The sequence below is a fragment of the Panthera pardus genome, unplaced genomic scaffold, assembly GCF_024362965.1.
Source record: "Panthera pardus isolate Hobbes unplaced genomic scaffold, ASM2436296v1 HiC_scaffold_17, whole genome shotgun sequence".
Classification (NCBI taxonomy): Eukaryota; Metazoa; Chordata; class Mammalia; order Carnivora; family Felidae; genus Panthera; species Panthera pardus.
This window is the reverse complement of record NW_026526732.1, coordinates 117,504,297-117,527,791: the sequence shown is the minus strand read 5'-3', so window position 1 is coordinate 117,527,791 and position 23,495 is coordinate 117,504,297. Positions and strand designations below refer to the sequence as shown.

General features: G+C 42.9%; 1 protein-coding gene across 11 annotated transcripts in view; it reads right to left on the bottom strand.

The window, feature by feature from the left end:
• KIF13A (kinesin family member 13A) overlaps nt 1-23,495 on the bottom strand; it is a 215,679-nt gene that overhangs the window by 129,649 nt on the left and 62,535 nt on the right. For 10 of the 11 annotated variants that reach the window (XM_053904861.1, XM_053904863.1, XM_053904864.1 and 7 more), the window contains exon 3: nt 1,412-1,424. The exons of the other annotated variant lie outside the window; for it this stretch is intronic. In XM_053904861.1, coding sequence (XP_053760836.1) covers nt 1,412-1,424 — 13 coding nt within the window. The remainder of the gene's footprint in view (nt 1-1,411; nt 1,425-23,495) is intronic. 11 annotated transcript variants of the gene reach the window in all.

Below are 23,495 nucleotides of genomic sequence, written 5' to 3'. Positions count from 1 at the left end.
TTTTTTTTAAATGTGGTTTTGTGCCTCTTTTTAATTTCACTGCGAATGTGTAGAATTGCTCAGGATTTCATTGCCTTTTTCTGTGGGGAAAGAATTAAATATATCACAAGGATGGCAGTCTGTTCTGAAACCTCTAGGACCAAGAGCGAGGGAAGGAAGAGCTGCTTAAGGTCACTCACATCTTTCTGAATAGTAGAGACACTTTTTTGACTGCAACTTTTAGGGACCATGTCTACATCAATAATTGCTCAGGGAGAACCTTCTAATTCCCCAGATTTGGCCAGATGCCACTGCTTACATTCCTATAACATCATATATTTCCTCTTTCTTAAAAGATCTCATATTATTTGTTGGATATGTACCTTTGCTGGAGTTGAAACTCCTAAGTGCCAAGGACAATTCCTATATCTCCTTCAATAAACATAAAGGGTAACAGTTAGCATTTTGCTGAGTTTCCATTACTCTAAAAGCTAAGTTAGACTTTCCTTCATAGCCCTAGATGCAAGTAAGCCAAATCTATTCTGAATTCCTTACCCTCCCCAGCATGTCTTAGATTCTGACCAGACATTGTGTGTTGGGTGTGTAGCCTGTCTTGACTCCTTCTCAGGAACCAAAGCTATATAACCAGCCTTATTGGTGAGGGACTGGTTGAATTTCTCCTTCCTTTTGGCACTAAGTGTCCCTTGATACCCAATAAAATACTCACCAGTAACAAAATCAGTCTTCAATTATTCAGGAGTTGATCATTCAGATCCCCTCCTTCTCATATTCTTTTTCCCCACCTACTCTCTAACCCGTAGGTTGCTCACTGGTAAACAGACCACTGAAGGCTGGCCGGAGCAAGGAGAACGATTCCAGCCAGTGGACTTTGTGAGGCCCAAGAAACTCCAATGAGAAGCCAGAGTTTGTGGATGGCTTAACGCTGCCTGAAAGTCTGGAGAATTTTCCTGATGCTATCAACTACTCTTGGTAGGGCATAGAAAAGATCATCTGTCCCTGGCAGCAATCATTCTAGGCTGTTACCAGTTTTGTCCTTCCATTCTCTAGGTGGTGATTCTCTATGGTCCCAGCTTCTCCGCTTACTCAATGTGTGAATTAAGACACAGTTTCATCTCTCTGAGCCTCATTTCATCATTGATAAAATAGAAACAGTAAGCTGACAGGTTTGCTCTGAGGACCAGAGCATTAATTCCAAGAAAAAAATAATGTATGAAAGTGCTTTGTAAATGCAGATGGCATTCCAATTTTATATCATTACCGACATTAATTGTTTTTTCATGGTTTAAGTTTTAATGAGAACGCTGATTTTTCTTCTCAATGGGAGAGGTATTCCACATGGGTTACTGTGATGGATGAAGTCCTGGATACGTGCACACTTAATATGAGTGTCAAATTCCATCTCAGTGCTTACCTTGGGAGGTTTCCTTAATGATGGAAACAAAAAATTTCAGCAGCAGAAGTAGAAAGGGTTGTCAACACAGCAGCCACATCAGAGGGAAGCAATGAAAAAGAAAAAACATAACGGAAACTCAGCATCTTGGTAACATGATCTGAAGGATACTCTACAAAGATGAGAAGCCAAATTCACTTTGCTGCCTGAAGTGATAAACTATTATATTTGCTCAAAAATATATTACAGGCACAATGGGTTTCTTTCCTGGTTTACAGAGAATGGATTCAGTCACTCAGAGGTATTCTTAATGATTCTAAAAAATGCCAACAGAAAAGCATCCAGATAAAGAAAGCATGTACAATCATATTGTACCTGGTCAAACACTTTTAAATTAATTTCCACATTTAAATTTTCTTAAATTGATGTTACAATATATGTATATTTCCTTCGATAAATATTCTAATTTACATGGGATTTTTTTCCCCATTTGAAAGCCACAGTTCTCAACAATTTTCATGTATTTCATCACTGAAGAGAAACTGAAGAGCTAGCCTCCTCCCATAACCAGCCACACAAGCACATTTTTACATGTTAATATCCCCCCAAATGACTGGAATTGCCACCTGGAGAAAATTCCGAAAAGCAAACCGTTTTCAAAGTAACAAACCAGTGGGCTGACTTGCCTTGTAAACATTTTCCATGTATATGAAATTAAAAAGCTGAACTATGATTTTTATAAAATGTGAGCCTCTGACAGTTAGTTCTTAGCCTTCCTGATGTGGGTGTTTTTAATCAGCCTCCAGTATCATCAATACATAAACTGTAAAATTATCGTTAAGTAGAAATGGGGGAGTTTTCCCCGTGGCTTTATTCCTTATTCACAAGGAATAAGACCTGAAGGATAAGAAAATGGATTTTCCAGGGCACAGGGCATGGAAATCAAAAGGTACAGGCAAAAATAGCACGGTGACCTTTCTCCAGCATTGGGCACAGCACTCCTCACAGAGCTCTGAGGGCCCCAAATAAAACCCGGAGCTCAGCGGCAAGGAAAGAATGTCCATGCATTCCAAAATCAGGTAGACAATCCGAAGTTTTAAATAGAGGGAAAGAAAACCATGACATTCCATAAAGATGAAGCTTTATCATCTTCTTGAAATTGTATGACCGAGCTGAAAGGATCCTTCACGTCATTACTTCAGACAGGCACGATGGGAATGTGATTTTTTATCGTCAGGTTTTAGAGGGGACCCTATCTAGAAAAACTGGTATTTCTGGCTGCCATCAAGTAAGTGTGAACATTCTATCTACCCTTTCAAGCAGGATAAACATTTATGGATGTTATACTAAAAATGCACGAGTGCTTTTAATCTAAGAAAGCCATGGATCTTTGCTTTGTGCATAAACTTAAAGGTTTCTGCCAAGAAAATTTCCTTAAGTGGAACACTGTTCTGGAAGGCATCTGTTCTGAGCAGGTAGAACAATAATGAAAACAGTATGCACAGTACTTTTGACTAAACCTTCTCTAATTTTGCTTGCCTTACTTTTTAAAAGCCACTAAAATTTTTTTCTAATGTTTTTATTTATTTTTGAGACAGAGAGAGGCAGAGCATGAGCAGGGGAGGGGCAGAGAGAGAGGCAGACACAGAATCCGAAGCAGGCTCCAGGCTCTGTTTCACAGAGCCTGATGCAGGGCTCGAACTCACGGACTGTGAGATCATGACCTGAGCTGAAGTCAGATGCTCAACCAACTGAGACACCCAGGCATCCCTAAAAGCCATTTAAATCACTGCTTTACTTAACAAAGGACAGACGAGTCACTTGGGTTATCATAAGGCAATCATATGAAACAGCATGGACCAAGTTAATAAAATAAACATTCTATGTGAAGGCTGTGATGAGCCAAGCAATCTAATGGAGGTCGAATGTGCTAACAGGAATCCCAGGGATCTCTCCAGAGTTTTTGTGTGCTTCTTTCATGCTACAACTGTATGACAATCATCACCAGCAGCAAAGTACCAGTGCTGTTTCATAGTCAGTAGTATATTCACCCCCTGAGCTGTCTAACAATAAAGCTATCCTATCTTCATGGATGTGCCAATATGGTTTGCCCTACTCTTATTCGGAAACCAATCCTGTTTCAGCATTATAAGTATTTAAAAATATATATATCCCTTTCCCTTAGAAAGACAGCACATCATATAGGAATGACAACATGATTCTGCCACCTTTCTCTGTTCTTTGGGATCACTTAAGAATAAATGGAGACTGGGGAGCATGGGAAAAAGGGAGGTCACTACACGGACCTGCTGCTACCCAAATTTACTCATCGTTTAATTTAGAATAAAGATCCTTACCAAAGAAGGAAAAGTAAGTCACTTAGTGTACCAAAAGTGTACTTCGTTAATCAGTAAACCTTTCTTGAGATGTGAATTAAGAGATGAGCAACTAAGTGATCCTAATTCAGAGCCAACATTTACTACCCCAATCCCCAGAGGCCACATGACATTCTCTGGTAGTCGTGAAGAAAAATTTTTCCATTATGAGTAATACTTGTACTGCAACCAAATATAGTATGTTATCCTTTGGAAAAAACCAATAGGATATTACAACGTAAAGATACAAGTTTCCGCACAAATGTATGAGAAAGGATGAATAACATAAGCCATCTATCAGAAACATAATCAACATTATCTTTTTAAAATTAGGTCTTTGTTGATTGTATCCATAAGGTCTTATCAACAGTTTCATCTAACTCTCAGTAACATCCAGCTTATCGCGGATACCAGCATGGCTCAGAAAGAGGCAACATCCTCAGCCAAGCAAACATTCAATCAACTACAAGAGCACCTCTTCAAACAGACCTCACTGACCTACAGACACAGGCTTGGTTGCTGACTCATCAGAAAATGTAGCATTCCATTGACACTTAGGTAAAAGTATGTGTGTTCCTGACCACTCTCACTGCCCAACTTGTTTGTCATTCATTTTTAAAAAGTCCTTGTTTTGGGGCGCCTGGGTGGCTCAGTTGGTTAAGTGGCCGACTTCGGCTCAGGTCATGATCTCGCGGTCCGTGAGTTTGAGCCCCGCGTCGGGCTCTGTGCTGACAGCTCAGAGCCCGGAGCCTGTTTCAGATTCTGTGTCTCCCTCTCTCTGACCCTCCCCCGTTCATGCTCTGTCTCTCTCTGTCTCAAAAATAAACGTTAAAAAAATAATAATAAAAAACATAATAAAAAGTCCTTGTTTTTAGTCGTGATCCTCTGTAAGTTATCATGAGACTTTTTGTGTGTGTATTCCAAAGAAATAAACTGAACACAATTTGACATTTTGGAAGCCAGTAAGGTTGTGTTTCTAGATCCCAGGATTTGGAGAGAAAATAAGGAGGTGCACGCCGGGCTGGCACTTAATATACCCCCAATAAATGCTGGCCATTATGTTGACTGCCTCTGTGTGCCAGGTTACCTAAGGATCGTATGCAAAACTTAAAGAGTGAAATAAAATAGAATGAGGGGGTTGGACTAGAATGTTTCCAATCCCTTCCTACGCAGGAACTGTTTCACAGTAATGAAACCCTGGTGGGAATTATTTGAGCCATTTCATAATTTTGTATGGTCCATGAAGAAGAAAGGGTTTTCTAAATCAAATGTACTATTTTCAATTAGTGAATCATATCAAATTTTTCCCTAACATTTATTACATGTTAAAATAAATGGACTTGATGGGTACTGAGGAGGGCACCTTTTGGGATGAGCACTGGGTGTTGTATGGAAACCAATTTGACAATAAATTTCACATATTGAAGAAAAAATAAATAAATAAATAAATAAATGGACTTCTCCCCACTTTCCAAAAAAGAAAGAAAGAGAAAAAAAAGAAACGAAGGAGGTACAGTTCTACATGGATAGTAGCTCTATTTTACAGAACACCAGAGCTGCTTTTCTCTCAGGATAAGCAGGGCAGTGAATCTCTTCAAGGTCACCCACACCAGGTATCTGACAAGTCCTGTCATTTCCATGTCTTTATCCCACTTCTGTCTCCCCAATCTGCCTGATTAGATTTCCCCACTCTCCAAGACACAGCTCAAAGCTCAATTCAACTGTGTCAAATCCTCAAACGTTGTTTGAGGAGACCACCTTGGCCTTTCCCACCTCTGATATTATGCCCCAAGGATCTCTATGGTCAAAAAAAACAGCTTAGCACTTACCAGCATACATAAAGCCCTTCAGTAATTTTGTCTATATTTGAATCTCCCTGAAAGCAGAGGTCATGCCACATGCTATTTTCATGACCTCGGCCCTTGATCCTACATATTCATGCAGAATGGAAGGCACTGTAAGAACTCAGAACTAATTTTTTACATTAGCGAGTTAGACATAATCCAGATGTGAAGATTTTCTTCGATTACCGCCACAGTCCCAAAATGTGGGGGCAAAGGCTGCTTGCATTTAATAGTAGTGAGGACTTCAGAGATTATTAGAAAATGTAGACTCTTTTCAATGACTTATTTAAAAATAGCTATTTCTCTGCACCAGCATTTCATATAGAGAAGTTCAAATCCCATGTTAACAAGGGTCAAACCCTCAAAAGTTGCAGAGGTCAATTAAGTTCAGAAAGGCAGTTTGATAAGACTAGAGGACACACACACACACACACACACACACACACACACACACACACACACACACACAGAAACAGGACTGTAAGAATAAGGTAGACCTATACTGGGCCAGCTCTTGAAATAAGGAGAGGGTACTTAATTTAACAGGTAGCCCAGACCTGGAAAGTTCAACAAACAAGTGAAACGAAGAAAGCAATGTAAGAGTCTATTACAATAACCCTAGATAGCTGTTGTTCTTTCCTCATACCTCATGTTGGAAGATTTATGGGAGAAGGAGTCTTCTGTCCATCACTTTTCCCTATCAACTACAGTTAGCGCCTCAGAAGTGAGATGGCCAAAGGCCCTAGTGTGCAGGGGCCCTAGCACTAGTCAGCGCTTTGGCAGACAAGACGGATCCGCCTCTTGCTTCTGAAACAGGAAATTCTCTTCCATGTGTGTTTTATTGACTGAATGTCAGAAACTGCCACAACCTCTATCTGAAGATATACAGCTAAATGACATCTGACTCCTGGAGATTAGTCCAAGGATGTGTATTTTGTGAAGTCCCTGATCACTTCCACTGTCACATGGAGAACAAAACACAAAGTCACCTAAATCGTCCAAGTACTTTGTTAACCTTGTTTATTGAGCACCAATTCCTACGCTGCAAAGTACAGGTGCTCTCTGAGGGGTGTTTCGGGGAATGAGACACGGCCTCTGGCCTCAAGAAGGTGAACACCTTGTGAGAGGGACAGATACATACACGAATAACTGACACTAGCAGACTGTGACTGTCACAGCACAGATGGGAACAAAGCTATATTCGGTCACCAACTATTGAACACCCACTGTGTGCTACTTTGTTGAAGTGCAAAAATAAATTAGGGGCGCCTGAGTGACTCAGTCGGTTGAGCGTCCAACTTTAGCTCAGGTCATGATCTCACAGTTCATGGGTTCGAGCCCCGCGTCGGGCTCTGTGCTGACAGCTCAGAGCCTGGAGCCTGCTTCCAATTCTGTGTCTCCCTCTCTCTGCCCCTCCCCCGCTTGCACTCGGTCTCTCTCTCTCTCAAAAATAAATTTTAAAAAATTAAAAAATAAACTAGATATGTTGTCTTTCGAACAGTAAACGAAACTTATAGACACGGATTACAATACAATGTGATGTGCACAGCAACAGATTCAAAGAGGGTGAGATCGGCTGAAAAAGAGAGGAAGGTTCTCAGAAGAGAAAAACCCTGAGGATAATTTAGAAGGCTAAACAGAGTCACCCACCTGACAAGACAAAGAAATGGCATCCCCATAGGGGGAACTGTCTGTGCACAAAGATTCAGAGCACACGGCCCACTTGAAGACCAGAGATCGTAGGACAGCTGCCAACCTGAGCAGTTTGGGCCACAGAAGCAGAGACGCTGGGACACAGGATGACACGGGATTGGGGTTTTGTCAAATAGGTGGGTATAAAGGTTCCGCTGCAACCAAGATTTATTGACCCCAGTTTGAAAAGAGGTTTATAAGCTTGTGTTACCAGGTTAATATATCCATGTATTTAAAACACAACAAGCACTCTATGAATGATAAGGGGGTTACATATGCATTTTGAAGAGCCTTTGAAACCTTCTTCACAAGGAGAATGTAAATGTCAAAAACATTAAATTCCATGACAAAGTCTGGTTTGAAAACTTTAAAAAAGAGTTAGCAGATTGATTATCAAGCTCACAGGAAGCTACAGCAAAATTTTCTGAATGTGCAAGGAAATCAGTTCATTCAATGGAAGTGTTACCAATGAGAGCAGACTTTAATTTTTTAAGTTTATTTATTTATTTTGAAAGAGAAAGAGAGAGAGAGAGAGAAAGCAGGGGAGGGGCAGAGAGACAGGGAGAGAGAGCATCTCAAGCAGGCTCCACACTGTCAGCACAGAGCCCGATGTGGGGCTTAAACTCACGAACTGCGAGATCATGACCTGAGACAAAGTCCGGCATTCAACCAACTGAGCCACCCAGGCACCCCCTTTGCAATTTCTATAAGAAGTAAAATAGGGTCATGGTAAAGGGTCACGATTTCGAGCCAGACAACTCTAGCTCTGCCAGCATTTGGCTACGTTGACCTTGGGCAAGTTTATTCAAGCCCTCTGAGCCTCAGTTTCTGTGTCTGTAAAATGGGGAAGCACTCCTTCAGGACCAATGAAGGATGACAGGTGATGGCAAGGCTAACATTACACACAATGGGCGCATGGTCACGGCTCAATAAATGTTAGATGTCAGTGCTGCTGGTACAACAAACAGCTCTCCTGGATGATACATGCAAAATGTCCACATAGCTCAAAACTCAGTTTCCTCTGGGGAAAAGTTCCTGAGAGCTGAAGAATGACAACACTTTGTGTGTGTGTGTGCGTGTGTGTGCGCGTGTGTGTGTGTGTGTGTGTGTGTGTGTGGTAGAGAATATTTATGAACTTAAAAATATGCTCTTGGGGCACTTGGGTGGCTCAGTCAGTTAAGCGTCCAACTTCAGCTCAGGTCATGATCTCACGGTTCGTGAGCCCCGCATCGGGCTCTGTGCTGACAGCTCGGAGCCTGGAGCCTGCTTCGGATTCTCTCTGTCCCTCTCTCTCTCTGACCCTCCCCCACTCACACTCCGTCTCTCTCAAAAATAAATAAATGTTTAAAATTTTTTTAAATTAAAAGTAATAAAAAAATATATTTTTAAAAAATACGCTCTTCAAACAGGGAGAACAGAACATTGGTAACTGTTACAGCACAACTAACAGATACATGGATGGTCATTATGTTCTTTTTAGAAGGTTCAAGATGTTCAAAATGTATTCAATGTTCAGAAGTGCATTTCAGAGAAAAAAGAATGCTCAAACATTAAACCGAATACAAAAGGTTCTGAGTCTTAGACGTGCTTGCTGTGGAGACGAGAATGACTGTGAGGGTCGACGGCAGTAAGGACCACCGGATGGTATAATCAGAGCCGCCAGATTAGGGGGGAGGGGAGACTCTGGACTCTGCAAGGAGCCCCGCCCTTCTGTTGACTCCAGTAAACAGTGATCGAGAACCCTCCAGGGATGCACACTCTCCATGCTGCACTGATTTCTGCCTAGGAGGGCACTTCTAATAAAACAGGATTGTATCCTCTAAGGATTGTACCCTCCTTCCTAATGTATAATAAAGGAAGAGAAAGAATAGAAAAAACTCCCCTTAGAGATAATTAGATAAACATGTATAGAGTTGGACACCTTCACAAGCACTAAGCTGTATTAATTTTTCCAGAAAAGAGTCAAGAGCAGGAGCGTAAGTACAAACACTGGGGCACACCTCATCGAGCTGATCACACCTGATGTCTGTCCAAGCACTGGTGCCCTGAACGACAGGGTGAAGAAAACCCCTGACGGCTGGCAAAGTAGCCACAGGAATAATGAGGCGAGGTTTTAAGAGACTCTTCATTAAAAAATGAGCTCATATTTTACAACGTTCCATTTATTTTCTCCGTCTATTATGTTGAGGTTATTCACCACAACACTCACGAAAGGACCTAGAAGCACTACTTAAGGACTGGAAAAGCTGGCAGTAAAACAAGCAGGGCTCCCTCCGCAGGAGAAACAGAACCCAGGCAGCAAACAGATTTGGTTCCCTTTCCTACGATGGCACCTTGAATTTTCAGGCGCGAACCAAAGAGCAGAATCGCATTACCAATGTAAGATGCACCCTATAGGCCAGATGAATATTTACAGTTCACCACTGAAGTCCACTGAAATAAGAAGAGACAAGGTGATTAAAAACAACAACAACTGCCATTCTGTTAGTCACTGTTAAAACATTTTCTGCAATAAAGATACATCAGCTTTATAACAGAAGCAAAATACTTCTGAAATAAAGTAATAGCAAAAGCTTACAATTACCACTGGAGGATTCCTAATTAATGTGCACTTGATAAATTAATTGCATTATTCTAAAATTCTGAGGATTCCAAAGAATGTCTCAGGGTTGTAAGAGTGGCGGACACAAACACAACACAATTCCAATCTCTTTATTTTATCATAAAAAAATTTTTTTTAATTTTTTTAATGTTTATTTATTTTTGAGAGACAGAGGTGTGGCACAAGTGAGGGAGGGGCAGAGAGAGAGGGAGACACAGAATCCAAAGCAGGCTCCAGGCTCTGAGCTGTCAGCACAGAGCCCGACGCGGGGCTCAAACTCACGAGCTGTGAGATCATGACCTGAGCTGAAGTCGGATGCTCAGCCGACTGAGCCACCCAGGTGCCCCCCAAAAAATTTTTTTTAATGTTTATTTGTTTTCGAGAGAGAGAGAGAGAGACAGAGTGCAAGCTGGGGAGGGGCAGAGAGACAAGGAGACACAGAATCCGAAGCAGGCTCCAGGCCCTGAGCTGTCAGCACAGAGCCTGAAGCGGGGCTCAGACTCACGAACCGTGAGATCATGACCCGAGCCGAAGTTGGACGCTTAATCCACTGAGCCACCCAGGCGCCCCTATTTTATCATTTTTTTAATGTTTATTTTTAAGAGAGAGAGAAAGAATGCACAGGGGAGGGGCAGAGAGAGAAAGGGAAACAGAGAATCCCAACCAGGCTCTGCACTGTCAGCACAGAGGCCAATGCAGGGCTCAAACCCATGAACTGTGAGATCATGACCTGAGCTGAAATCAAGAGTCAGACATTTGGCCAACTGAGCCACCCAGGTGCCCCCAAAATTCTAATTTCTTACATCATTATTTTCTTTCTGCACAGTTGTGTACCATATGCTTGCCACCCAGCAAACACGAGTTTTAACAATATAGGCCAATACCATTTCCACTCACTAAGCAGGAAGGCAAACAACGGGCACCGGTTATCATTAGAACTGACTGAAGCCCCTAGTGTGCATCAAATGGCTTACACATAATTTGTATCCAATGGAGTCTAGTTAAAGGATTCAACCAACCAACCAGGGGGTTCCCAACCTCTCCCAATACCAGGTTTCTTCTCTGCTAGAACACTAGTAACTGTAAATATGCTTCCAATACAAATGTTGTTGGCTGAAAATACTTTTTAAATAAACAAAATTAAAGTTATTCAGGGTGAGTCTAAAATCTAAAAACCCCAACTTCAGAGGAGGGGAGAGGGCTAGGGGTTGAGCCAGTCACCAATGGCCAGTGATTTGATCAATCCTGTTTCATCAATCATAACAAACCTTCATAAAAATCCTAACAGTGGGGTTTGGAGAGCGTCCAGGTTGCTGACCAGGAGGTGCTGGGAGGGTGGCGCACCCAGAGCAGACGAGGAAGGCTGTGTGCTCTTCCCACGTACCCTGCCTTGCACATCTCTCCCATCTGGCTGTTTGAGTTGTATCAGAATAATAACAATAAACCGATAACCTAGGGAATAGTCTTCCCAAGTTCTATGAGCTGCTGTAGCAAATTACCAAAGCTGAGGAGGGTGGGAACCTCAGTCAGTCAGAAGCAGGGATGGAGGAGGAGGTAAGTCCTGTGGGACTGGGTCCCTAACCTGTGGGGTCTGACAATGACTCTAGGTGGACAGGTGTCAGAATTGAACTGAATTGTAGGACACCCAGCTGGGGCCCACAGAGAACTGGAGAACTGGGTGGTGTGAGATGCACATGTGGTGGCCAGAAGTACTGAGAACAGAGTAGCTAAACATAAATGGCTACTACCTGCACAAATCTGGAAATATCTCCCAGCCCCGTGCTCCTCATAGTACAGTGTGAGGCTGAGGGCAGTCCGTGAACTGTTTGCTACCAATTCTGAAGTAGTGAAACATCTCTTCCAAAGTACTGGCCACTCTTACCCTCCTTTAGAGATAACATGCCACGATGCCGTCCCTCTCTGACATTTACAAAAGTATGTGTCCCTGATGGATTGGGATTGAAAAGGAAAAAGAAATGATCCTTTGGGAGGTTTTTTTTTTTTTTTTTTTTTTTTAATGTCACCCAGAAGCCAAGTAGAGTTTCAAAGGAAAGTTTCATTTCTACATAATCAGCTGGCTAATAAAAAAAAAAAAGATCACAGGGGCACCTGGGTGGCTCAGTCAGTTAAGCATCTGACTCTTGATTTCAACTCAGGTCATGATCTCACAGTTCGTGAGACTGAGCCCTACATTGGGCTCTGCACTGACAGTGCGGAGCCTGCTTGGGATTCTCTCTCTCTCTCCCTCTCTCTCTCTCCCTCTCTCTTCCACTCACTCTCCCTTGTTCTCACTTTCTCTCTCTCTCAAAAATAAACAATTTGTTTAAAAGATTAAAATGCAAAACTTGAGGTTAAATCACAAGGATATCCACAGTACCTATTAATCCAACCTAACGATACCCGTATGTACATCCCTAAAATTAAAATAGGCGCACAAACCAATGAAAGTTGTACAAGTTACATGACATAATTCATGGACTCATGATCATCAATAACACCTTCCTTGCCTTTTTTTTTTTCCTTCTAATATTGTCAAGGGAAGTCACACCTGAGTTGTACCTCCTGACTAACAAAATGTGGCCAACCACAGGTGTGGGCCATGGCCTCCGGGAAAGCCACGGGCCTGGCGGTCTCTGTGGAGCATTCTCCAAGGCCACTTCAGGGAGCTCCTGTCCCTCATTGTCATAGCTGCAATTCCCAGCGGGAGGAACCTGCAGGAACTCATACTCGCTTAACCAAAACAAAACTGAGTAGAGGAAACATGGCTCTTTTGCAATTTTCTTGCTGTGTCCTCAAAAGTATCATGCGGTGAGGCTTTGGGAAAAATGCAGCACAGAGCACGGATCCTTGACTTAAAATCAAGAATTAAGCTCTGTGAGGCCATGCTCAGGCTAATTCTCAGTCTATCTACTACTAGACTTGGCCCCAATCAATATGCCATGTGGAAGAAACATACGTTTATCTGGTTTACTCCTTTCTCCAAGATTAAGTCTCCACGTATGTGAGGCTGTATGTACCTCAATAGCACACACTTACGACAGCATGTTGATGATCATTTAAATTTTCTACATTAGGGAGTCAGAACCACACCTCATGCTATGTGCAACAGCTTCACAAAAGCAAGGATATGAGCTGAGTAATCCTAGTGGGACAGACAACAGCCTGTTATGAGTCCAGTCCAGTGTGGTGGTGAACAGCCAGGAGGGAGGAAGCAGGAGGTCCCCTTCTTTGTCTCCACCACTTTCCACGGATGTGACCTTGAATGTGAGGGCGAAATGAATGAGTATACACGAAGCTCTTAAGGAGAGCAGGATTATTTACACAGGTGATTCACAAATCTCCCACCTTCGACCATTTATTTTACCTACAATCTTGTTTCCAGCTGCCAGAACAACAGCTGCCGTTGCTGACAACAGATGCTGGTGAAACTCTGGGAGCCTGAAGGACCCACCACCTTGAGGGCTGTGGGACGGAGGCACACCTGACTCAGCAGCCCACAAACACTGTAAGACAGCTGTGCGGGATCACTGCATTTCAAAGTCACACTGAGTTGAGGCACGAAGACAGGAAGATTACAATTCCAGTAACTCCCATGTCTGATACAAAAGAGATTTGGGGAGGCATGCTTCCTGGCAGGATGGCATCCCTCACCCCTAGCTACAACACAGACATGGATGTTGCATATGAGCCTCTGGCAAAAACTGTGTTTGCAGGGGCGCCTGGGTGGCTCAGTCGGTTGAGCATCCAACTTCGGCTCAGGTCATGATCTTGCAGTCCATGAGTTCGAGACCCGCGTCAGGCTCTGTGCTGACAGCTCGGAGCCTGGAGCCTGTTTCAGATTCTGTGTCTCCCTCTCTCTGACCCTCCCCTGTTCATGCTCTGTCTCTCTCTGTCTCAAAAATAAATAAACATTAAAAAAAAAAAAAAAACTATGTTTGTGACAAAAGCCACACTAGTGGTGAGGATTCGTGGCAATGTTATTCTTTATATTAGGAAGCGTGAGCTGAAAAACTTTCATCGTGAACAACAAACTAAGAGCAGTTTAATTTTATTTATTTATTTTTTTTTTTATTTTTTTTATTTTTTATTTTTTAATATATGAAATTTACTGTCAAATTGGTTTCCATACAACACCCAGTGCTCATCCCAAAAGGTGCCCTCCTCAATACCCATCACCCACCCTGCCCTCCCTCCCACCCCCCATCAACCCTCAGTTTGTTCTCAGTTTTTAACAGTCTCTAATGCTTTGGCTCTCTCCCACTCTAACCTCTTTTTTTTTTTTTTTTTTTTTTTTCCTTCCCCTCCCCCATGGGTTTCTGTTATGTTTCTCAGGATCCACATAAGAGTGAAACCATATGGTATCTGTCTTTCTCTGTATGGCTTATTTCACTTAGCATCACACTCTCCAGTTCCATCCATGTTGCTACAAAAGGCCATATTTCATTTTTTCTCATTGCCACGTAGTATTCCATTGTGTATATAAACCACAATTTCTTTATCCATTCATCACTTGATGGACATTTAGGCTCTTTCCATAATTTGGCTATTGTTGAGAGTGCCGCTATAAACATTGGGGTACAGGTGCCCCTATGCATCAGTACTCCTGTATCCCTTGGATAAATTCCTAGCAGTGCTATTGCTGGGTCATAGGGTAGGTCTATTTTTAATTTTCTGAGGAACCTCCACACTGCTTTCCAGAGCGGCTGCACCAATTTGCATTCCCACCAACAGAAGAGCAGTTTAATTTTAAAGCCCAGATATATCTAAAAGCATTTAATGCAGGATCCATGGACTGATTTCTAATTATATTCAATCTCAGCACTACAAAGAAATGAGCTATCAAGCCCCAAAAACACATGGAGGAAAGTTAAATGCATATTACTACGGCAAGGAAGCCAAACTGAAAAGGCTACATACTGAAATATTTCAACTATGTGACATTCTGGAAAAGGCAAAGCTATGGAGTCGGCGAAAAGGTCTGTGGTTGCCACGGGTTACTGGGGTCAGGGGAGAGGGGATGAATAGGGGATGAACAGGATTTCCAGGGCAGCGACAATATTCTGTATGATACAACGATGGATATACGTCATTACACATCAGTCCAAATCCAGAGAACGTAACACCAATAGTGAACCTCACCTCGTATTAACTACAGACGTTGGGTGATTACGATGTGTCAGTGTAGATTCACCAATTATAACAAATGTATCACTCCGGTGCAGGATGTTAATAACAGGGGAGGCTTACATGAGGGGAGGCAGGGGGTAGATAGAAAATCTCTACCTTCCTCTTAATTTTGCTATGAACCTAAAATAGCTCTTAAATTTTTTTTGTATTAAAAACAAATTTTTTAGCTAAGCCAAAACAAACACACGCCTAACTACCCTGCACGTGTAAGGTCCCCATAATGCATGCCACCATCCCAGAGCAGAAGTGGCTCCAGGCAAGCCTGAGACTGACTCTCGGTTTCCGATTGCTAAAATACGATCGTAATCATGCTACAAAGTCCTTGAGGACACCTGCCACATCTGAATCATTTTTATTATCCCCATACTACTTAACAGCATTTTCTTTGCATGTACTAGTTACGTAGTTGAAAACAAGCAGATCTTGTACCCATTAGGCAAACTCGCATCATGGACCTAATGAACACCATTATGGTGGAATTATTGAGAATTAAATGCTCTCCTCAAAAGTATAAAGGACTCTGATCATTTGTGGAAGATACTTAGAGATTCAAAACAACAGGGAAGTCCGAGTCAATTGATAGGGGAAGGAAATGTCTTTAGTCTAAATGAGATTCCAAGATATGGACAAGAGGCATGAAGGTTAGCAGATTCTCCTAATATAATGCTGAGAATTAGGACTAAAAGAGCAACAATAGTACTGAATTAGCAACTGAGTTCTGTCCTTTAAAAAGGCAGGAAGAAAAGGAAGGAAATGCGTTCATCTGTTACAGACTAAACTCATAATCTCAGTTACTAATCCAGGCTTTGAATGGGCCACACCAATCTCAAATAGAAAAACAAAATTTTCTACAGCTGGACACTGTACCCATCATTTCATGAGGCTGCCAGTGGGCTTGCTGACGCTGTCCCCAAGGCCACCAGAGACTGGTTCCAGAACACTTTACTTGTGTATTTTATGGGGAGAAGGGACAGTGAGGGGGGAACTAATGCTACTGAGCATCTGTCCATCGCACATGGTTCTCAACGCGGTGTTTTATTCACTCAATCCTCATCACGACGCGAGTCCCGTTTCCAGATGAGTAAACTGTGTCACAAGACTAAGCAAGTGGTGGACTTAGGATTAAGACCCAGCTCTAGATCTTTTTTGGTTTATTCCTTTAACCCCACATCCAACCTTGCAACTAGGATGATCTTTAGGAAATAAATTTCCCGGGGTGCCTGGGTGGCTCAGTTGGTTAAGCGTCTGACTCCTGACTTTGACTCAGGTGATGATCTCACAGTTTGTGAGCCCTGCATCAGGCTCCGTGCTGACAGTGTGGAGCCTGCTTGGGACTCTCTCTCTCGCTTTCTGCTCCTCCCCTGCTCATGCTCTATCTCTCTCAAAAATAGATAGATGATAAATAGATAGATAATCAAAAAAAGAAAGAAAGAAAATAAATTTCCTACCCTTCTCCTGGTTGAACATCCTATGATGACTCCCTATTGTACTTGGAAGAAATACCAAATTCCTTTATGTCATCTGTAGGACATGGCCTCTGTTCACCTCATGCAGCTTCCTCTTCCCTCTTCCTGCCCACCAAGAACTCAAAAAACTCCTGCCTCAGAGCCATCACATGAGCCGCTCTCCGTGCAAGGAATGTTCATTCTCACACACGGCACAAACGTCACCTCCTCAGTGACACCTGGGTGGCTCAGTGGGTTGAGTGTCCGACTCTTGATTTTGGCTCAGGTCATGATCTCACGGTTCCTGGGTTTGAGCCCCACATGGGGCTCTGCACGGACAGTATGGAGGCTGCCTGGGAGTCTCTCTCCCTCTCAAAATAAAGAAACATTAAAAAAAATTTTTAAAGTAACCTCCCCAGAGAGGTTGTCCCTGACATCCCATCTCCAAGTCTCCTGCTACTGGCGCTATCCATTCTCCTCAGGCACCTGTCACACTGCCTGTGTCATGGACTATTGCCCATCTCGTCCACTACAGTGGGGCTGTCCACAGGTCTTACTACCATCTCCCCCGTGCCTGCCACATGGTGAGCTTCTGGTCTGGTCAGAGACACCCATCTCCTGCCCATTCGGAGTGCCCCCAGGCCCCCAGGCTGGGTCACATTCTCCTGGTTCTTTCCTGTCTGGTCTGCACAGCGTTTGATATGCAGGAAACGACTAACGTTTACTGAAGAAACAAACACATACATAAAAAATAACCCCAGGACAATCTACCAAGAATGTAGATGCCCACGAGGCCATTTATGATGGCCATACCTGAAGTGGAGCCTATTTTTATATAAATAACTGGGTACGTTCATTTTACTAGTGCAGAAAAGGGATTGTTTTATGCTGGCTAACCACTCGTTTGAACGTCCTCTGAATAAGGATGTGTTTACTGGCTTTTTATTGGGTTACTCAATAGCTCTTCAAATAGCAGGTACTGAGTAGAAAAGCTAATTCCCGACTCTGGGGCTCAGGGGGCACACGTATCAGATGAACAGTCTGGAGCCACCTTCTTCAGGGGGAGAGGCCATCGTTCAGAGAAGAAAGCATCGGCATTTCGGCGAGAAGCCCCTCTCCCTGGCCTCACTCCCCGTGGCTTGCTCCTCCCTCAGGGAGCTGCCCCCTCAACCCTGTACCACCTCTGCTTACCCTGTCACCCTGTCACTCTGTCTACATTACTCTGTTTCCTTCACAGCCCCTTTCACCTTCTCAAACCATCTCATTTATTGACTTGCTTACCGACTTGCAGACCTGCTCCCCTCCATCTACTAATGACAAGATCCATGGAAACAGTGGCTTTGTGCCTCTTGTTCCCCGTTAAGTTCCCAGGGCCAAGAACACTGTCAGGCACAAAACCGATTAATACAGATCTGTTAAGAGAATAGGTGAATGAATGTGTGGGGTCCCTGCTCACGTCACCAGGTTACATGTGAGGCAGTGATGACGCTTCCCTAAATGACTCCACTCTTTGGCATTTAAATACCAATTAGACAGACACGCGGTATTGTGTTTCCACAAATGCTCTATTGGGAAAATTTCAAACACACAGAAAGGGAGAGGAAACAGAATCATATGACATCATACATTGTCACACCTCGTCCCATCATATAACAACATAACAAAACAAGCCCATCTCTCACTATGTGGACAGTCCAGAGTTATGGCTATTAGAGAATTTCAAAAGTTATGTTCATGTCCAAGCCGAGGTGGATTCATATTCAGTTTGGGAAACAAACCAGTGGATTATCAATTTCCTAAGGGCTCACTACATTTTACACAGTACCGAGAACAGGAAGCTCTCCCTTTCTCAAGGGCCTTGACCCTCCTGTATCCAGAAGAAATTCAATGAGCACCAAAACCAGAAGCCGAACAGCCCCAAGGGGTCGGCCACGTCTCCACTCCTGGTGCATTTATTCTGTGGCTGTTTTTACTCACGCTGATGTCACCTGCATTAACTAGCTTTCCAGCACACAGTGGACAGGACAGCCAGCATGCGGGGCTATGAAGGGACGCGATGGCAAGACAGGGTCTCCCGACAGCCCAACACCGTGACAAGAGAGAGGAAGCTGGGAGCAGCCCAAGCTCCTTTCATCACATGGAAAATGACGGATGTTCACGATCACAGCCAGCAGCCTCTGGCCTCTGCTTAAGACAGATGGTGCCTGGGAGGCTCAGTCAGTTAAGTGTCTGACTCTTGATTTGAGCTCAGGTCATGATCTCATGATTCTTGAGTTCGACCCCACATCGGGCTCTGCGCTGGCAGTGTGGAGCCTGCTTGGGATCCCACCCCACCCCCCTCTTTTAAAGTAAATAAACTTAAAAGAATAAATAGTTTGGGATTGAGTTTCTCCAGTGTTTTGTTTCAGCATTTTGGTAGCAAAGGTGTAATTACACAGACTTGTCATTCAGTCTCAATCTCTATTATATGTTCAAGGCCCAGAGAACACAGACCAGTGACCAACAGAAGACAATATACGCCCAGCAAGGCACAGAATGAAATCTATCATCAGCAGGCCTCACACCTGTCCTAAAACAGGTCTTAAAAAAAAAAAAAAAAAAAGAACCAGTGCCCTTCACACCTTCCTCGTTGCTTCTGTGCACTTACCAGAAAGGGAGGGGAAGAAGGAAGGAAGGAAGAATACTTATTTGTTCTATGATCACTGGGAAGAACAATCATTTTCATTAGTATTTTTACACACAAAATCTTCCTCTGCCTGAAGGAATTCACAAAAAAATAATCTTGGTCTGCACCCTCTCTGTTATGCTCCTTTTGTGGAATATCATCCCGAGGCTGATGAGTATCTTCTAAAACCTGACACCTTATTCTCCCCATCAATTTACAAAAACGACTTCACCCTACTCTCATTCGCACACACACCAAACTGTTTGGCCTAGATATTCTAAATCGAAAAGCACCCTTAGGATGCCTGGGTGGCTCAGGCGGTTAAGTGTCCAACTTCAGCTCGGGTCACGATCTCAAGGTTTGTGAGTTCGAGAGGCATGCCAGGTTCTCTGCTGTCAACGCAGAGACTGCTTCAGATCCTCTGTCCCCCACTGTCTGCTTGTCCCACCCCAGTCAAAATAAACAAACTTTAAAAAAAAATAATAAGTTTATCCTGAAAGGTTCACATCCTTGAGGTGCCTGGGTGGCTCAGTCGGTTAAGCTTCTGACTTCGGCTCAGGTCATGATCTTTCGGTTCACGTGTTCGAGCCCAGCATTGGGCTCTGTGCTGACAGCTCAGAGCCTGGAGCCTGCTTTGGATTCTGTGTCTGCCTCTCCCCTGCTCTCTCTCTCTCAAAAGTAAACATTAAAAAATTTTTTAAAAAAGGTTCACATCCTCACTCGAGATTAACAGACATACCTTACACGATTAGAAAATCCCATAGCAATCCTGAGATTCTAGGTAGATGGAATGAGTGTAAACAATGGAGAATATATTAAAGATGCCTTCCCCCAAAGAGTTTTCAGAAAAGGATTATTACTGCAAGACCCCCCAAGGGAAATGGGGGAATTCTATAATCAAACATGTTTTTGAACTCCTGCCTCTACTAAGCTCCCCATTTAAATATCCACAAAGCAGGACAGTGTATTAAAGGCTCTAAGAAGTCCTCCAGCAAAGAAATGGATTTAACTTTATTTTACTGCAGAATCATTTTTCCCTATGTGGCAACCATGAACATCAGCTTAAGGGAACACACTTCCAGGAAAGCCGAACCAGTCTCAAGTTACAATAACCAGCTAATATAGAAAAACACAGTCGTGCTCTACACTTCATAGAGGATAAACATACTCGGAGACCTACTTTCTGAGTGTCATAGGACTACAACAATGACACCAGTAACCCCTTAGAGTGATCTTTCCAGAAAACTTTTCTAAACTTGAAAATAGATGCACCCAGCTGAGCTTTTTATTAGAGCTTTGGTCATTTCCACAGGGGTATTTTCAAACGAAACAATGGGAGTGCCCCTCATGTGACTCCCTCTGTAGGAGGCACAATGGAATAGGACATCTGCCAATAACTGATGAGAAACAAGGTGGGGAGGGAGAGGAAGGGAGAAGAATGCCCTTGGGACGGCCAAGTGCAGGAAGGAGACAAATTCTAAGTGTCTTCCTGTGTTCTAAACACTAGCCTGGTTCTAGTGAAAGCATCTGGGTTCCTAACTAGCCCCAATCTACCCAGAGTTCAAAAACAAAAACAAAACAGATTAGCCCTAAAAGGAGTGTGGCAATCACAGAGAAGGGCTCATCCACAAGACCTGGTCTTCACTTCCAGACCTAGGAGAACTAGGTCAAGAGTGAACAACCCCCAGAGAAGTCAAAACAAGCCCATTCTCTAGAAGGACTCCAGAAATGAGGATGTCCAGTATTCCCAGCCAATGACAGCAAACAAATTGGAAATTCCCAACCCTGACTCAGGGAATTTGCCCAGAAAGCGGTCAATCCTTGAAATTCTAAATGGCAGGTTGATTTGCTGAATTCGGGGTTCATAGCATTTTCCAAATACCCGTGAAGAAACACCCCGGAGAACAGAGAAAGATACCGTGACCATCCGCACAATACAATTCCTCATAGCACTGCAAAAACACGAACTACAGTTATACACACTACAGAATCTCAGAAACATGGTGGTAAAGAAAGAAGTCCTGGGGCGCCTGGGTGGCTCAGTTGGTTAGCGTCTGACTTCCACTCAGGACATGATCTCACAATTTGTGGGTTCGAGCCCTGCGCTGGACTCTGTGCTGACAGCTCAGAACCTGGAACCTGCTTTGGATTCTATGTCTCCTTCTCTCTCTGCCCCTCTTCCCCACTCGTGCTCTGTCTCCATCTCTCAAAAATAAACAAATGTAGGGGCGCCTGGGTGGCGCAGTCGGTTAAGCGTCCGACTTCAGCCAGGTCACGATCTCGCGGTCCGTGAGTTCGAGCCCCGCGTCAGGCTCTGGGCTGATGGCTCGGAGCCTGGAGCCTGTTTCCGATTCTGTGTCTCCCTCTCTCTCTGCCCCTCCCCCGTTCATGCTCTGTCTCTCTCTGTCCCAAAAATAAATAAAAAAAACGTTGGGAAAAAAAAAAATTAAAAAAAAATAAAAAAAATAAAAAAAATAAACAAATGTAAAAAAAATTTTTTTCTTTTAAAAAGTAATAAGTCCTGAATAATAGTATGCAGTATGATTCAATTTATACAAAGCTCCCCAATAAGGGCAAAATTAAACAACATACTGTTTGTGGGGATACATCTAAATGTAAAACTGTTAAAAAAACAAAAAACCAAGGAATAATAACCACAAAAGTCAGGAAAGTGAGATTATTTTTAAGGCAACAGTCCTTTTTCTGTCTGCTCTTAAGTATAGTTAATCTGCTTCTTCAGCTGCATGGAGGGTGTGCAGGGGTTCAATTTAAAAAAATAACCAGTGATTCTCCTCAAGTCCTTAAAAAAACAAATTTAAAAACTAGAGCATATGATATGTGGAATTTAAGACACAAAACAGAGGTACATAAGGGAAGGGAGGCAAAAATAATATACAAACATAAAAATATACAAAATACAAACCAAATAATATACAAAAACAATAATAAAACAGGGAGGGGACAAAATAAAGAGACTCTTCAGTACAGAGAACAAACAGAGGGCTGTCGGTGGGGCTGTGGGTAAGAGGATGGGTTAAGATGGGCAAGGGGCATTAAGGAGGACACTTGTTGGGATAGCACTGGGTGTTATATACAGGGGATGAATCACTGGAATCTACTCCTGATCATTATTACACTACATGGTAACTAACTTGGATATAAGTTAAAAAAAAAAAATAGAGCAGATGAGTCAGAAGACTTCAATTAGCAGAGATTCCTCAACCATGGTCAAGTCAAGAATGCCCCTGGATTTCAATAGTCTTTGCAATTAAAACAGGAAATTCCGTGACATCTTCCCTGTTCCAGAGACCTGGAGGCTGCCAGACATGAGTCCCTGGTGGATTTTTTTTTGGTGGTTGGTAGTCTAGATTTTTCTCATGTTTGTAAAAAGACAATCTAACAGTACCCTTCCTCACAATGCTGAGTGAAGGAACACAAGTTTCAAATGAGCTACTCAGACAAAAAGACAAGGGACAGAGAAAAGGCAGCACACCAAACCCTTCACAAGCTGCCCTTGAAGAATCACATAAAAGGCCTTGAACCCTGTCCCAATGCCCTCCAAATTTTCCAATCACCATTTTACCAGTGAGTGTCTGAGCTGGGAATATCGGTCTTCAATTCTGATCTCAGATGTCAGGGCAGACACAACTCTCAAAACTCTTTCTCCCAAGGGGCTCTTGGGTGGCTCAGTCAGTTAAGCATGAGACTCTTGATTTCAGCTCAGGTCATGATCTCATGGTTCATGGGATCAAGCCCCTCATTAGGCTCTGTGCTGACAGCATGGAGCTTGCTGGGGATTCTCTCTCTTTGTCCCTCTGTGCCCCTCCCCAGCATGCACACACTCCTTTTCTCTCTCAAAATAAATAAATAAACCTAAAAAACAAAACTCTTTCTCTAAGATTCATCTAGCATAGGAGCCTCAGGAGGGTAACAACCAGTATTCACACGGTAAGGTCTTTTGGGTTGGCCATATCTAGTCCGGTAGTTATCTTCCACACCTGGACCCAACAACTAACACTTACTTGGAAGTATTCAAAAATCTTTTACTTTATAAAATATGATTCTAGAATTTAAAAACTATTTTTATTTAAAACTTTTGGGAAAAAATCTCAGGATCACTGAATAAATGAAAGATACCATCATGAGCAGAGATTATATTTGTAATTACATATTTGAGATGCCATTTATTAACATGCTTACAAAAGTGACATACACAGGTTCAAGCAAGACCCATACTTGATTTGGAATGCTTTCCTGCCACTAATTACAATACTCATCGCAGCTGCTTACAACAG